We start from the raw sequence: 17,011 nt of genomic DNA, 5'->3' as shown, positions 1-17,011 counted from the left end.
TTCTGTTGGAAATCATTCACACAGTGAGTCTGTGACTTTACTTAATCGGAATGCGAATAAGATTTCATATTTTAATTTGACAAGGGAAAGTAGGCCAGTCTACCAGGTAAGCAGAAACAAGGGGAATATCAAGCAAAGACGGATTGTTGACTTGGATGCCAGCAATGGAATCAAGAAGACCAAGGTTCTTGAATGGTTAACGGACAGTAACCGAAGACTCTGTCCTTGACCATTAACTGTGACCACGTGAGCTGAACGCAGTTGAAACGCAAAGACACAATCTGCTTCGAGATCATGTCCAACGGCTGCATGCTCAGGCCATCGGGCACCATGGCTTTGAGGTGTGCCCCCCCCCCCCCAATTGACGCACGCCAGCTTCACCCGGTGCCTGTCTCCATCCACCGCGAATTAGTGTGTAAAGTGGCAGAGCCATCACATGGTGTTGCAGCAAGACATTGGGAGACAGAAGAAAAGAGAAGATGATGAAAGGCAAGAAATAAGGAAGCTTCTTCATGATTCACAATTGACTGAGACCCTTTCTTTGATTTGTAGGTTGCTCAAAACCCATCGTCCTAAAAAAAGAAACTAGCACAGCAAATGGATGATTTTGATTTCAACTTCACTGGCAGTTTACTCCACCGATGATTACTCTCATTGGAGATCCTCACTCATAACTTTTGTGCCCATGAGATGCTTTGATTTCCGAACCAGATAAAAAAAGAAACCAATGTCAGGAAATTTTGTTTCGTTGATAATAATCTGGCATAATAGCATTTACAGTTTCTCTTATGCATGTCTAAGTAAAAATGGTTTTTGTTAGAGTGATTTTTTTGAGTGAAATGATCTTTCTAATGATGTGAAATGGATTTTCCCCGTTGGTTTTAGAATCTTCGTCGCTGTTGCCGTCGCCGGTCGCCCGCGGAACAAAGATGAGAGGATAGGTCTAGGCGGCAAGCTTTTGGCAATGTTCAGGCAAAAGATTAAAAATGAGATGGAAGAAATTACATTTGAGAGCTAACAGGATGAATTAAACATTGGCTACAGCCCCCACCATTCAAACGCTTTTTTAAATTTAGACACATGCCATTTTCTGATAAATTGATACTAAAGCCCATAGCCCACTTATTAACCTTGGCTGTTGGGGCCAACAACATAGGTTGTTGAGACAATTTCTGGGCTGGGCACCTTCTAGGCAATTCACCTATTCACGCCCATGCTTTGGTTTATAGTAAAAATAAATTAACATGTAATTACTAATTTACCCATTCTTATGGTAACGTGGCAATCCCATAAATTCTCTCCACAGCATAGGTTGTTGGGGATTTTCCCCACTACTACCATTTAGACAAGTGGCCTTCTCATATTCTAAAAAACTAAACATGTGACAATTTCTGAGAAATTTCTACTAAACCCCACTACCCACCTATAGCCCCCCACCATTCAAGCACATGGCGTTTTCTGAGAAGTTGCTAAAGCCCACAACCCACTACCACCATTTTCAATCTATTCCTAAAAATCTATCAAATTAAGTTAATCATTAACCCTTTACGTATCATAACAAAAGAAAACTATCCATATTCTAATAATTAGTGAAAAGCTATTTTTTGAAATAAATATTTCTTAAAATTTTAATAATTGTTTAAAATATTAATAAATATAGATTTAACATTATTGATTCCATAATATAAATTTAACATTAATGATTCTATGGGGTCATTCACTAGTGAGAAGGATGAAAGTGTGTCTTCAGAGAGGTGTCTCAACCTGATGGTGTTGGTAGAAGATCCGGACTCAATGTGTTGTGGGTAAGAATGTGAGAACAGCATGTGGGTACATAGCAAATCTGAGATCATATATGCCGGGTTGAACCGGACGTTTAGGGCAATTACCGATTACGGGCCCAGATGGCTTGTGCAGAGGTGTATTATTAGACCAATTTCGGTTTTAACCGAATAATTCCCATCCCTAGCTATAAGTGTATCAACGGTATTCAAAAATCCGATTTCGAATTCGATATTTGATATAATCGAATCGGATTCGAATTCGGATATGACCTGATTCGATTCGATAAATATTCGAATTCGACCAATTATTTAATTCTTATATACAATATATAAAATATTTTATATAATTTATATATTTATATACTTTATATCAATAAAATATTAATTTTTATATTTATTAATTAATCAAATTCGAATATTTAATCGAATTCGAATTCGGATATTAATTTTCAATATCCGTTGGATATCGAATTCGGATATCGGATTTTCTAACCGGATTCGAATTCGGATAGTGGCCGATCCAATTCGAATTCGATCGTTTACACCCCTACTTAGCTATATCCCAGCGCTGTCGCCTGTTCGAGTTGCAGCTGCATGTTTATAGTTTACACCGTGTTTAGTCATGGATGGAGGAAAAGTTTGAATCTTCAAGTTTTGGATGGAACAAACTGAGGGGGGCGGAGAAAAGAAAAGACTTATCACCAAACAGAAAGAAAATGGTGGTGGTTTCAACTCTTTCGCCAAATTCAGTGGCGTTTCAGCCATCTTTTCTTATCATCAAACACCACCAACTCAGTGGGCGCCTTAAGGTATGCTCCAACTCACAAAACAACACTTCTCGTTTCTACACATTTATTACGGAAAGAAAATTATCGTCAGTCCTTTGCAACTTAACGTTGCAGAACCTTAGTCCCATAGAAGCCGATGATACCCGTCCTCAGGAATCAGCTTCTAGACTCTTCTTCCTGAAGAATCAATCGGTACTCGATATATCTTTGGCTAATAAGATGATTAGAGAGTCTACGGCGAACGAATTATTCGAGGATGCAATTGTGGTTTATCTTCAAATCCTGAATAACGGCCTCCCTGTAGAAGAAATGTCCTGTTTTCCATGTTTGATTAAGGCTTTTGGTGAGCTTTTTGATTTGAGAAAGGGGAGGCAAATTCATGGGTATGTTTTAAAACTCGGAGCTTTGGTTGATATACACGTCGCCAATTCACTTTTAGCCTTGTACTGGAAATGTGGGGCGGCTGAAGATGCACTTAATCTGTTTGAGAATATACCGGACCGAGATTTTGTCTCTTGGAATACTATGATATCTGGTTTCGATCAGTCATTGCAGCCAAAGCAGTCGCTAGAAATGTTTCGCCGAATGATGCAGGAATTTGGTGACAAACCTAGTAGAGTAGCTTGTCTTTCAGCTCTTTCCTCATGCACTTCATGTGGGTTTGTAATCCACGGACAAGAAATTCATGCTTTTCTCATTAAAAATGGGTTGGATCTTGATCCTTCTCTGGTTAATAGGTTGATTGGCATGTACACAAAATGTGGGAACATAAAAAATGCCGAGCATATTTTTGAGAGCGTTATCAGGAGGGAGTCACTGAAGGGAAATGCTCTTCTTTGGAATGTGATGGTTCTCGGTTATGTTTACAGTCGGTATTCGCTAAAGGCATTGAGGTTGTTTCACGATATATTGATACTGGGGATAGAACCAGATTCTTCAACAATGGTGGCCATTCTAGTAATGTGTTCTCAACTATCGGATTCAAAAATAGGAAGGCAAATCCATAGCTACATTTTCAGATTTGGACTGGCGGATGACACAAGAGTTGAGACGGCACTGCTAGACATGTACTGTAAATGCGGTGATATTGAAGCTGGACTAAAAATATTCCATAGATCTGTCCATCGAAATTTTGTTATTTGGGGTGCCATGATTGGCGGTTGTGTTCAAAATGGTTATCCAGAAAAGGCATTGGATTTGTTTGCCAAGTTCAGATTAGAAGGTGGTTTAGCAGATCCTGCTATTGTTCTCTCTGTTCTCCGTGCATGTTCATCCCTGACTCTTAAGCGTGAAGGATTGAAGATCCATGGGTTGGCAGTAAAAATGGGATACAATTCCAATGTTTTTGTTGGCAGTGCACTTACAGATATGTATGCAAAGTGCTCAGATCTCGAATCTGCTCAAAAAATACTGGTTAGATTACCCACAAGGGATGTGATCTCATGGAATGCTTTAATATCTGGTTTTGTTCAGAAGGATCGCACGGATGAAGCCATAAAGGCATTTCGTGATATGCAATATGAATGCATCAGACCCAATACTGTAACAATTTCATATATCCTAACAGTTTCTGCCCGTTTATCAGTACTGATCTTTTGCAAACAAATCCATTCATATCTTATTAGAAACAGAATTGACCATAATGTCCTCGTTAGCAATTCCCTAATAGCCACTTATTCCAGGTGTGGAGACATAACCAGTGCCTGGCATATATTCAAGAAAATGTCTGAAAGGAATGAAATATCATGGAATTCAATGATATCTGGCCTTGGGGTGCATGGCCGGATAGATGACATGCTTGCTTTGTTTGATCAGATGAAAGCAGCCGGTGTGAAGCCAGACCGTGCAACTTTTACAGCTATTCTTTCTGCATGTAGCCATACTGGGAGAGTTAATAAGGGGCAAGAACTTTTTAAGAACATGGTTGAGGACTACAATATCAGGCCTGAACTTGAACAATACACTTGCATGGTAGATCTACTCGGCCGAGCTGGACATCTAGAACAGGCATACAGTCTGATCATGGACATGCCTTGCTGGCCTGATGATCGCATTTGGGGGTCACTGCTTGCATCTTGCAAGATCCATGGCAATGAAGAGCTGGCTGAAGAAGTTGCTAAGCATTTGTTTGCTCTCAACTCTAACAGTGTAGGATACCACGTTCTTCTCTCTAATATATATGAAGGCTTTGGGAAGTTGGACAATGTTACCAGTATTAGAGCCAACATGAAAGATATGGGACTTAAAAAGAGGCCTGGTTGTAGCTGGATTGAAGTTAATAATAAAATTCATATATTTATAGCCAATGATCAATCACATCATCAATCAGAAGATATATATGTTACACTTGGAAATTTAACAGTAGAGATTAAAAGAGCTGGATACATTCCTCAGGCACAACCACTAGGCAGTGGATATGATGGAGTTAATGAAGACATTATTTAAATCCCTAAATATTTAGGAGTCTTAGAAAAGGAAACGTGGGATTTAGGTGCATATTACCACCAATATGTGATTACCCACATTTTGGATTGTCCAGGAACTTCAATGTTAATGATCTTTTGCTGTGTGGGAATGCCTTCCTGCTTGCAAGACACTGAGGAAGATGATATTTCTACTTTACGTCCCAGTTTCATGGGTTCTTGTAACTAACCCGGATGTGAGGTATCTGGTGCATGGAAGTTCAAACCCTGGGTCAACTCTGGATTGTTTGGAAACTAAATTTGAGGAGGTTTGATTCCAATTATTATTTTGAATCAGTTCTGCCCGGCACTTTAAAACCTTTTGGAAAGGAAAAGGAGCTATGGGCATTGTGCAGACAAATGGATGGGAAATAATCCTTTCAGTTGGTTACTTGCTTGTGGAGGTTATATCATCCCAAAAATATAAGTGGTAAAGTTAAGTTCTGAAGGTCTTCCCTTATATGTTGGGGAACCCTGATAGATAAAACTAGAAATCCAAGGTCTTCCCTTTTCATGATACCAAGACAAAAAGTAGATTCTGGGTAAAGGCAAGTAACAATCAGAAAGGCGTTCTGACACTTAAAATGAATGAATAAATTGGATACTAGTTTCTGCAGGAGGAAAAAGAACATACAATATAAAACCTTATGGAATGTTGATAATCTTTGTAGCTCGCTACCTGATTTCCATTTGTGTGAAATTGGAGGCACTAATGGTGATGGCGCAGAGAAATCTGAAGTTTTTTATTTGTTGATTCATGGGATTCAAGGAATGTGGTGGATTGAGCAAGTGAATCTGGTTTAATCATGTCTGCAATTTGAGCCAATTGTTGGTGACGTTTTCACACTCGTATAACTTGAGCCACTGTCAGTAAGTGTTCTAGAATTGTAGATAAGAAATTCTTGTAGATGTCTTGTATTGTATGACACTTTTACTAAAACAAGTACTACTCTCAGAGATTGTTCAGAATAAGACCTTTAGCATTTTGACGGCAAATCTTCTGCTTGACTAATCGACTAATCGAGGACCAAGATTTGTTAATACCTTTCCAATGGCAATACCTGATTTGTTAATACCTTTCCAATGGCAATCACTTTCCAATTAATTGACTAATCGAGGACCAAGATTTAAAAAGATAAATCCGTCCTACTCATTCTGAAAATTTGGTTTTGTTTTCTTTAATTTTGGTGAACCTTGATATATCTTTAACAAATCCACATTGTTTCTGAAAAATAAATAAATCTCCATCCACTTCGTGCTTCCTCCAGCCCTGTGACTACTCTTCAAGGCTGCATTTCCTCGTTAACTTCTCCAGGTGTGTGAAACTGTGAATGCAAGAAACTGACTATCCACGTTCAACAGCCCGGGGCTTCCCCCTCATAACAGGTTGGTTAGTTCACCCAACCATGCATCCAGTACTGACACTTAGCAGTGAGAGTCCTGTTGACAGACAGGCTGGCGAATTTAGCCAAAATTTTCTCAAAGAATGTGGGCTCAAGTCTATGAATGGTCCCTTTTTTTATACGAGGAAAAATTAGCACCAGCAGGTAAGAGCTCTGCCCGCTGCGTCAAGAAAAACTATAAAATTCAACTCTCCGGGGAGATTCCTCGGACTTGTATCTTCATGTTCCCATGGAAGTGTCTCTCTTTAGTTGAGGAATGCAGGCGCCTAGCTCAGAGTTCAACAATATGAATGGTCATTTTGTGCCAAAAAAAATGTCAAACGTTAGGTCCTTAATTCTTGCCTTAGAAGACCATAGATACCCAGGTTCATCGCTGTAATTCTTGCCTCATGCTTCACTTTCTCTATCCATCCTCCAAGGTAAAATTTCCTTTCACTTGTTCTCCGAGGAACAAAAGACTACCTAAAGGTAACAAGATGATTAAGGAAATAGGATGTTTTAATAATTTGTCATTTTAAGCTCAGTTTGGAAGGAGTACAACTACAAATATGTAGAGTGCAAATACATTCAAAATAATACAAAATACAAGGTTTTGCACTCTATATATTTGTATTTGTATTCCTTCCAAGCTGAGCTTTATAGATTTTAACTAAAACCTTTTTTTGGAAGATGTCAGCTGGTTGTTAGTACAAGTCTCCTGCTAGTGGAATACTCCCACCACCCTGGCTTGTGGTTTGAACACTATGTAAACTGTCTTTTTGTTTTTGTTTTCTTTCTTTTTAAGGAAGTTAACAGATTTCATTAAAAGAAATAGGGGGTACACAAGGTGTAAGAGTACAAAACGGGGGTCAGGCCCCTAAAAATTACAGGTGGAAATTTGTCACAATACAATGTCTTCAGAATAGTACCTAATTTTGCTAATCCATCTGCGGTGGCATTTAAATCCCTTGGAATCCAGTACAGAGGTTCGTTCTTAGAAGCCAATAGATCCCTTGCCTCTGCTAGGAAGTGACTTAGTCTCCATGGTCCAGCCTCCTGTTTTCCTAACCATTTTATGGTGTTTGCTGAGTTGCCTTCGATGGAGAAGTTTGGAATGCCCAGTCTTTTTGTTGATACTTGATAGTTAGTGAATGTTTATTATCAAAGAAGAAGAAGAAGAAGAATGGGGGGAGGGGGGGAGAATATTAGCCGTGCCTTGGTTAAGGGAGTTTAGCTGCCTCTAACCCATCTTACAAGTATTTCTCAGATAAAATACCTTGGACGATGGAAGCCATGACCCTGCAAGTTAAAATACCTACGTGACAGAATCCATGACTGCGAAAATGGATTTTATGCCCAGGAAAGAGGCGTTGGACCCTGTTTGAATAATTCTTGCCCTTCCTATGTAGAAAAACAGAGTTTTGAAAGGAGATTAGAAAGTACACTCTTCGGAATGTTAATATTACACCAAACTCGGCCAACAAGTAACTCTTATGCTTCTTTCGCATACTGAAGGATCTGAATGCATCTCTCTAAGATTGTTGAAAACTTTTGCATGTTGTTTGAGGAGCTGACCGAGAGTGAGCAACCTATATTGCCAGAAACAAACCCTACTTTGTATGCCCTGGAAATTCCATCATGCTATGCCATAATAATCTGATAAGTGGTGCTGTACCAGCTATTCTATTGCAACCAGTTCAGTTTCCAGTTCACTCTAGCTTATTATTCACATTATCATATACTGGCTTATATGAATGCACATGTTATGAGTGCAGCCAAAGTACAATACCAAATGTAGCCAACAATTTACACAAAGGACAAAATTGAATCATTAAATGTCAATGGAACTTTTCTCTATTTGAATGAGTTCCTCATCTAATGCACCTTCCTCAAAGATCTGTTCATAAAAAGTAAGACCCGTTCCTGTAAGGCTTTTTCATTCAATGAGCATAATTTTCAATTTGCTTCATACATGAGGTTTTAAAATAGAAATCTTGTCAGGAATGATGAACATACTTGAAAAATAAGACAATTGCTTTGTATTGTTGGTCATGCACTCAGGTATTGCTTCTGGACTTGCTGAGAGCTCCATGTACCCTTCACAGGAGAACTGGGGAAGATAATTGTGGGACTCCTTTTGCTCTGATCCACATGTGGGAAATCTACCATGAAGTGAAGACCACGACTTTCATGCCTAGCAAGTGCACTACTCACGACCAGATTTGCACAACAGAAGAGGTTCCTCATCTCACATGCCTCGAGTCCCACCATTCTTGGCTCCCACCCTTGCCGAAATAGATATTCTTCCCACTCTGCCTCTAGCTCCCCAATCCTCCACTCTGCCAACTTCAACCGGCTGGTTGACCGCACAATTCCCACATACTCCCACATGATCAACTGCAGCTTTTTCCTCACTTCTTTTGTCCTACGTATTATATTTTCCATTACATCATCTCCCAGTGGCGTGGGCACAACTGGATGGGACCATGAATCCAAAGCATGGATGTCAAAGCTTGAGTTGCTCATGTGATCTATTGAAGGGTGCACAGCACGTTGTGCAAACACAAGTGCCTCTAATAATGAATTGCTGGCTAATCGATTTGCACCATGCAACCCTGTGCAAGCGACCTCACCAGCCACAAACAGGCCATGCACATTTGTCTCTCCATGGAGCCCAGCACGTACTCCTCCACACATGTAATGAGCAGCAGGGACAACTGGGATTGGTTCACAAGTTATATCCAGCCCAAACCGGAGGCATTCAGCAGCTATATTGGGAAAGTGGGAAAGAATCTCATCTTTTGGTTTGTGACTAATATCAAGTAGCACATACTTCTCATTCCGTTTTTTAAGTTGATCGTCAATACCTCTTGCAACCACATCTCTGGGAGCAAGTTCTGCTCTCTCATCATATAGGGGCATGAACCTTTCCATGTCTAGATTATAGAGGATACCTCCATCCCCTCTAACAGCTTCTGTGATAAGAAATGCATTTTCACGACTCTTAGTTGCCTTTATTGGAAGCCCTTCATCAGCTAAAGCAGTTGGATGGAACTGCACAAACCTGAGAAACAGGGCATAATGGAGTCATCACAGTGGCCCGTGTTCAAGATGAATAGAATCAGTTTAACTCAAAAAAAAAAAATGAAAAAAAAAGAAAGAAAGAAACTCTAGGCAGGTACATTGAAAGTTCTACTAACACCACACTAGCATATCTAGTATGCATGCCAGGCTAGAACTCACTCTTTATCTGATGCATCACAATAGAGAAAATCAATTTTGAGTAGTTATGGTTATAAGATTGGGTCAACTCATCCATCAATACGGCCTACTCAGGAAGTAGATAAATTATCCTTAGAGTTACTACATTGTGGCCACTATAAACACATACAGTATTTTAAGGAATAAGCTAGACAGAGAATGATTAAACAACCAGATGCTAATTTACTTACTCCATGTTGGAGATCACAGCTTGAGCTCGATGGGCCATAGCAACACCATCTCCAGTGGCTACCTGCGCAACCATATGCATGATCATTTAAAGGTGGGAAAATACACATAAGCATCATAAACATTATTTCCTTTTATTGCATTACACAGACACAGAGGAGCATCTATCTTTAAACTCCACAATATTGAATTGTCTGATAGAGTTTGTGTACAGATAACAATAGTTAAAAGGTCAATCATAACAGAAATAATATAAAACCACAAGGAGTTATGCTTTATTCAACATAAAATAACTATGTGGGAAATATATACAGTGGTCCATACAGAAGACAGAATGTTTATATTCTTGTTTTCTCCTTTTCCGTTTTATTCTTTAGACGTCAGAAGAGGAAAATACCGTATCTATTTGTCGTTGAGTGTATTTATATTTTATGAAGAGATACTAATGTGTTAACAGTACTTAAAGTATGAAAATACACATTTACAACATTAACTGCATACACAGCTGGACTTCTGCATATTAACAGATCAAAGACTCAAAAGTTGTTATCTTTATTGAATGATTCGTAGTTAAGAAAACCAGATTACATTCTCAACTATCATCAAATTTTGAAAAGCTTGGAGAAATTTCTTCAATTTTCTATACTTCTGGTGCTTGGGGAGATAAAAGCTTGTAAATGTGTTTTTACTAATGTTGATTCTATAAATTAAAGCCCATAAAAATGATTGTGGCAAGAAGAACCAGACAAACTCTTGAGTGATTAATTAATAAAGAAAGTTTAGGGAGCATTACTTTTGCTTCACCATTAGACAGTAGTCCACTGGGAAGAACCAAAGAGCCAGTAGGTAGAATGGACATTACCAAACTCCAAATACTACTACGGACGTTCTTACTATCTACAGGATCAAATAAGAAACCATTCTCTTCTTGATTTTAAATGAAATGCTAGGAGATAGACTTCAGACCACCCTATGGACCTCCTTTGCCAGGTTCATTTTCTTGATCAATACACTGCCCTCCTTTGCCAGGTTACAACCAGTTCATTGAAACATCCATGCCCACTTGCCCACCCTGCCTCCAGAGGTTGTGGAGACAGCCTCTTATGGACCTTCCTCCCTCAACCCATGTTTTATTAATTATTTAAAAAATGGAGCACATCATATGAGAGGGGAGGGGCTGAACCCAAGGAAAACCACCGAGCCTTGCCACTAAGAATATAAATAAACAAAAAAAAGGCGCCCTTTCAGTACCAAGCAGCCTCTAGTTGATTCTGATTTGGTGGAGACCATACAAGTCTTTGTACCAAATCCTTCTATAGACCTGTGCTAGCTCCCTTACAGACCAAATGTGAGGTTTTCTTTCCAGTCACAAGCTTCATTGGCAAGAAAGTTCAAAGAGTTCCATTTTCTCAGAAAATACAAAAGGAGATTATAGTTCGAGGAGAAACCGAGAAGCTAGAGAATACCAGTGGATTAGTAGTTGTGGGATAGATGTGCCCCGCTCCACCTGATGCAAGTAAAGTAACTTTAGAGATAAATCGCATAACCTGTAAAATGTAAGCAGTCAAAAGTAAGATGAAGAAAATATAACATATGGTTAACAGGTACTGCAGGGGAATGCGATAAATCAATTTAACAAAATAAAAAGAAAAGGTAATAGACAAGAGAGCAAGAACTCTAACAAAAAACCATTTTATTGTACCTCTTGTGTCTTTACATTTAGAGTGTCAACACCATGGCAATATGTTTCTAAACCATCCTGCAAAACCATCAATGTATCTCAACTCTTAAGTGTTAGGTCCATTATATCATTATAAAGTTGATGGACCATCCATCTGGGATGCTCAATTTCTTCTTGTGAAGTTAACTCATAAAAACTATCAAATCTCTACACTACATGCAATGCAATTATGAGAAGGAAAGAAATAAAGCAAATTCATGGGAATGTAACCTGAGTTGTTAGCAAATCTATAGCAAAATGGTTATCGAACATAAAGATGTTAGGGTCATCAACTACTGCTTTCAATAATGCCCTCTCAATCTCCCTTCCAGTCATATCAGCAGCATGAACAATCCTGTGATGAGAGTGTCCTCCTTCCCTTGCTAGATGCAAGTTCCCGTCATCTCCATGATCAAATGATGCACCAATAGCAATCAGCTCCCTAACCCTGTCAGGACCTTCTGTGCAAACCACCTGCACAAAAATAACTAAATTTTAGGCTTGAATAATGCCACAAGAGCCAAAAAGTAAATTAGAAACACTTAAATTTTCATAAAACAGATGCATGTGGATCAGAAACCGACATGGTAACATAATGTAAGAATTATTAAGCCCCGAAACACCTTAAGAAAGCTATATGAATATCCAGCCTCTTTTCCAAAAAAAAACTCAGATTGTCAATCCTCATTAGAACATATGACTGCAACTTCTTGAAGAATTATGCTTTAATATTTTAAAAGAAAATCTCCAGAAAGATGTAAATCCAATTTGCAAACTTGATCTGTGTGAAATTGTTTCTTACAAGTAATCTTTCCAGAATTTTGGTGTCATTGCCATGGAATCAAGATCAAAAATGCAATTAAAGATTAAAATATCTGCAATCCAAAGCAGTCAAGAAGATTCTAATTTTTTAGTGATTCATGTTCAAAACTATAGAGGGATGCTTTTCATTCCAATGGTTTAATTAGTCAGACTAGGACAAAATTAAACAGATTGCAATTTTATAAAGGACATGAATGAAGGTGAGCCATTAGTTAAGAACGACATCCAAGAGCAAGGGCAAAAAGAATGTAAATTGTGATAGTGGAGAAACAAATAATTTTATTAACTGATCAATATGAAGTTCATGAAAATGGTGGCCAGTGAAGGAGCTTACCCTAACAGTCTCCTCATCACATAAATAAGCCCCTGCTACTATTGTATCACGCATATGATTCTCTACAGAATCCAAGGGGCACAAAACAGCACTGACACCACCTTGTGCATAGTTTGTGTTGCTTTCATGAGGCTCAGCCTTTGTAATCAATGCAACAGACCCATGTTTTGAAACTTCAAGAGCATAACGAAGACCAGCAACTCCACTGCCAATGACAACAAAGTCAAAATACTTGGTGGTACCATCGTTCAAGCATGATACAGTAACAGTTCTGTGGGAATTCCCATTCTTATTCAAAAGAGCTAGGGAAAAGTCATATCCTTGGACCTGCAACATCTTCGATACTCCAGATGATCTGGTACAAACAAGCAAGAGCATAGCCTTAAATTAGAACATATAACATAAGAAAAATTGAGAAGTGAGTAACAAGCAGAAGCATAGCCTTAAATTAGAGCATAAGCATGACGAAATTTGTTTTTGATATGCAAGTTGATAACAAAAATGTGATTAGCTTTGACAGAAGATGTACAGCTGCTTGTAAAATAAAGATCCTCATCTAATAAGCACCTGGGGAACTCTTTCTGTAGACACCTCCTCAAAGTAACATTAGATACCCAAGGAGCTTGCCTACAACCTTGTTCTTTGCATAATTTCGCTGGAAAATGCAAGTGCCCATTTCCAGTCACCAGACCAGTCGCCATTGCAATCTTTCTGTTAAGATAACAATATTAAGTAAGATGAGGGCAGAGATAAACTTCAATATATTGTTATATGTCTTATGGATTTCATGAACCTCAGTTACTTAAAAGAAATTTGCAAATTACAACCCAGAGAATATTTACAAATTCAAGGTAGAGGATTGGTGGCTGACAAAAGAGCCCATACACTCATTGAATCCAATGGATTCCACAGCACATCAACAATAATTTCGAAGTTCGCTAAACATTCTATCAAGGAAAATAAACACCAAAAAATCCATATAAACGTCTCCGTTTCCCCACACGATAAGCGTGCCAAACAAGCAAGAGCATGAGGTATGTTGGATTTCTTTTTCTTATTTTCGGTAAACCAAACTATCCCACTGAATCCAATGGATTCCAAAAGGGAAATCCGAATAGGACATAATCTACCCGCCCAGTTGCCAAAGAATGATTTTAAGAAACCAAAGCAGGGATAAACACATTAACAAACTCAACGTAAAACTCAGCATCACCCAATGAGGAGAATCACAACTAAAACCAATATAAGAAGAAAAAAGATTTCGCGTTTCTGCCAAGACGTTCATTATGTATTGAAAGCATAACAAAAGCAGATTAAAAATCTTCTGGAAATCTGAATAAAAGCAGTCAAAAACAGAGACAATGATACCTAATAACCAAACATATAATTCAGGTCATCACACAGACAAGGTATTTGGGTATTTGCAACTAAAACCGGGAAAGAAAAAGATCTGAACGAAAACCAAGACGACCTAGATCCGGAAACAACTTAAACATTAAAACAAACAACAGGGTATCGAGATTTACAGTCTTTTTTTCTGGTATTCGTTGCCCTTCGTACTCCTATAGATTAAAATACATCCACCACAACGTATCTAAACCTGGTCTTAGCCGTCCCTGAGAGGACGAAAAACATGAATGGGAGACAACCAATAAACGAGGCTACACAACTTAAACACTAAAACAAGCAACAGGGTATCGAGATTTACAGTCTTTTTCTCTGGTTTTCGTTGCCCTTCGTACTCCTATATATTAAAAAACATCCACCACGACGTATCTAAACCTGGTATTGGCCGTGCCTGAGAGGACAGAACACATGAATGGAGGCAGCCAATAAACGAGCTCGTGTTGTTCCAAGTTCCACTACATGAAATGGAAAGAAGAATCCTATTAATACAATTCCGAGGCGCCACAGCTGACTTTCTTTCCTGCAGCTTTGCGTAAGAAGCATCCTTGAAGTTCGTACCATGCTTTTGTGGGCCTTGCGTTTTCCTATTTTTTTCTCATTGTATCACCAAGAATGATTATTTACTAAAATCTTTTTCCTTTCTTGTCTGTAAGCCGGACAATAACGAGCTCCACAAGTCGTGAATAACTAAAACCAAGTAAGAATTGATAGTGTGATTCTCCACATTCTAATTGCATAATTCAACTCCAGCAGACCTCTCTATATAGCATAGATCATTGCATCAACCACCCAAGAGGAGAATCTTTCTCTTCCCACTATTACTAATTAAACAAAAATGAATAGGAAAATGAAAATCTAATCTGGTATTCGTTAGAGATGGACCCTCCATTGACGAGCCACTTTGTATAATGGCGCCGTGCCAGCAAATTGGATGACTGGTCAAATTTTTCCTTTTTCTATTTATTGTTGAGACGTAATCGTCAAGTGGGCCGATCATTAAAGGCCTCCAAAATGAATGGTTAATATTAGTCGACTTCTCTATCTTCTTCAACCATTCCATTATCGTCCCGTCATCATAAGGGGGCCCAAAATTATGTGAAAGTGAGAGAAGCTTTTTTTTTTTTTCTCCAAGTCCGGGCACTGTAATGAGATAGGTTTTGAACTTTTGATTGTTTTACTGATTAGTTGTTTTGTTGTTTCAGTTGTGAAATCGCAATTGGAATCAAGTTATGTCCATACTTCTCTTCTACCCATTGGTTCACCTGAAAACCTCTCCCAGAGAACAAATGTTAATGGTTTAATTTTTAAAACCTCATCTCATAGAAGCTGTGACTATAGCCAGCCATTCGATCCGTTTTGGCAGCTCAATTTAACGATGAGTGGCGTGCCTTGTAACACTTTTCCTTCATGGGTTTTGTTTCAATTGAAGTATTAAATGTATATGGGAAAATCTATGATGTGGAAAATATATGTTATAGGAAGAGTTTTGACCAATCAAAACCCACATATGAATTTTACCTATATCCAAAAGTCATGATACAGGAAGGGATTTGGGCAATCGATGGCCATTAAAATTTTCAGGTATGAATGGTGCCTTTTCGGCATCGTAGTGGAACTCAAATAAAATTTATGGATATAAATACTGCAACTTTTGGCTATCGATCACACTCGGCGCATGTCAAGTGCAACGACGGAAAACCAAAAACGCCATGACCCCATGTTTTCTTTTCTATAGTGCAAGATTTGATTCACGGTCGCACTTTTTGTGCCACAAATTGCTTCTTCTTCGCCGCGGGCGTGATTCCGTGAATCGGACGAAAAGTGAGAAGTGAAAGGGATCTTGTGTGCCCCAGGCATCTTGTGTGCGTGAAAGGGGACCCCTTGACAGTTGAGGGGATTCCAATTAGGCAGTTTTTTTTTTTTTTTTTTGAAAGGTACCAATTAGGCAGTTGAGGCTCATCTTTGTTCTCATACTAGTGAATGACCTAGAACCCTTTTTTGGTGGAAGAAGTACTTAGGTTAGTTTATTTTAGATTTGTTATTTAATTTAATAGATTAAATCAATTTTTATTTTTAAATAATTACCTACTTTATGAATTATTAATTCATAAAGTAGGGAATTATTAATCATAAAGTTTATTAATATTATTAATTCATCATTTGAAAAACGTCAATTTTTTTTTCTAAATGTCAAATTTCATGGAAAGCTTAAAAATGGGAGAATGACCAATCAGCCCAGATCAGAATTTTATAGCCCCATAATACAGAGGGAATGCATCCTGACCATGAATTGATGCCAAATTCATGGGCAGGATGTGGTTTATAGGGAGGAAGAGGGCTATTAGTAGGGGGGTTGGAATTAGAATTCAGAATTCTGCATCGGATGTATCCATACTTCTCCGGCTAAAAATTGTTACTACATGGGGCTACACTATGGAGGGGATCATCCCTCAACCCTAGTGTGAGTTGGATTGGATTCTAAGTTGCTACTACAACCAACCAACCAATTGACACTTCGGCATGGGATATTTAAAACTAGATTATTAAAGAATCTCTATTTATTGTTGTTTGCACAACATAAAATTAAAAAATAAAAAGAAAAAGAAAAAGAAAACTTGAATACCTTAAAAAATCCTTAGTAAAAACATTGATATGAACAAATTACTTTTCAAATGTTTATGAATAAATTTCTGAATTGACATGAGTAACTATTTCAAATTTTATTGATATGAAGAAATTAATTTCCCAAAAAAAAAATTGAATCTATGAATAATTAATTACTGAAAAATATAAACAAAATTCAATAAATTAGTATTTTTTTAAATTAAATTTCACTAAATTAGATTACCAAAACCATGGAAA

General features: G+C 38.1%; 2 protein-coding genes across 5 annotated transcripts; one reads left to right on the top strand and one right to left on the bottom strand.

Moving 5' to 3' along the window:
• Positions 1-2,379: 2,379 nt before the first annotated feature.
• Positions 2,380-5,046, top strand: LOC104587205 (putative pentatricopeptide repeat-containing protein At3g01580). Its single transcript, XM_088904058.1, has 2 exons — positions 2,380-2,593; positions 2,687-5,046. The coding sequence occupies exons 1-2, from the start codon at positions 2,411-2,413 to the stop codon at positions 5,015-5,017; spliced, it is 2,514 nt and encodes an 837-aa protein (XP_088760184.1). The 5' UTR covers positions 2,380-2,410; the 3' UTR covers positions 5,018-5,046.
• A 3,029-nt stretch (positions 5,047-8,075) lies between these two features.
• AO (L-aspartate oxidase) lies at positions 8,076-14,934 on the bottom strand. Of its 4 annotated transcripts, none has more exons than XM_088904060.1 (9): positions 13,585-14,198; positions 13,310-13,453; positions 12,743-13,097; positions 11,818-12,060; positions 11,569-11,625; positions 11,333-11,413; positions 9,869-9,930; positions 8,433-9,480; positions 8,076-8,313 (listed from the first exon to the last, which is right to left on the bottom strand). In XM_088904060.1, exons 1-8 carry the CDS (start codon positions 13,623-13,625, stop codon positions 8,466-8,468), a joined length of 1,998 nt encoding a protein of 665 aa, XP_088760186.1. In that variant the 5' UTR covers positions 13,626-14,198; the 3' UTR covers positions 8,076-8,313; positions 8,433-8,465. The 4 variants fall into 4 exon arrangements, with proteins under 4 accessions (XP_088760186.1, XP_010243022.1, XP_010243021.1 ...); XM_010244720.3 differs by lacking the exons at positions 8,076-8,313; positions 13,585-14,198 and adding exons at positions 14,269-14,358; positions 14,451-14,934 and having other exon boundaries at positions 8,321-9,480; XM_010244719.3 differs by lacking the exons at positions 8,076-8,313; positions 13,585-14,198 and adding an exon at positions 14,451-14,932 and having other exon boundaries at positions 8,321-9,480.
• Between the last annotated feature and the right edge of the window lie 2,077 nt (positions 14,935-17,011).

This window comes from Nelumbo nucifera, chromosome 4 (assembly GCF_055504915.1).
Source record: "Nelumbo nucifera cultivar China Antique chromosome 4, China Antique-T2T, whole genome shotgun sequence".
Classification (NCBI taxonomy): domain Eukaryota; kingdom Viridiplantae; phylum Streptophyta; class Magnoliopsida; order Proteales; family Nelumbonaceae; genus Nelumbo; species Nelumbo nucifera.
This window is presented reverse-complemented; position numbering and strand designations above follow the sequence as displayed.

Excerpts from the sequence above, each read along its gene's own strand:
- AO (XM_088904060.1), bottom strand. The coding sequence starts at position 13,625 with ATGGGCTCTTTTGTCAGCCACCAATCCTCTACCTTGAATTT. Across the intron at positions 13,098-13,309 it reads CTACAGAAAGAGTTCCCCAG|ATCATCTGGAGTATCGAAGA; the intron begins GTGCTTATTAGA and ends TGTTTGTACCAG. Across the intron at positions 12,061-12,742 it reads GTGATGAGGAGACTGTTAGG|GTGGTTTGCACAGAAGGTCC; the intron begins GTAAGCTCCTTC and ends ATTTTTGTGCAG.
- LOC104587205 (XM_088904058.1), top strand. The coding sequence starts at position 2,411 with ATGGAGGAAAAGTTTGAATCTTCAAGTTTTGGATGGAACAAACTGAGG. Across the intron at positions 2,594-2,686 it reads AACTCAGTGGGCGCCTTAAG|AACCTTAGTCCCATAGAAGC; the intron begins GTATGCTCCAAC and ends TTAACGTTGCAG.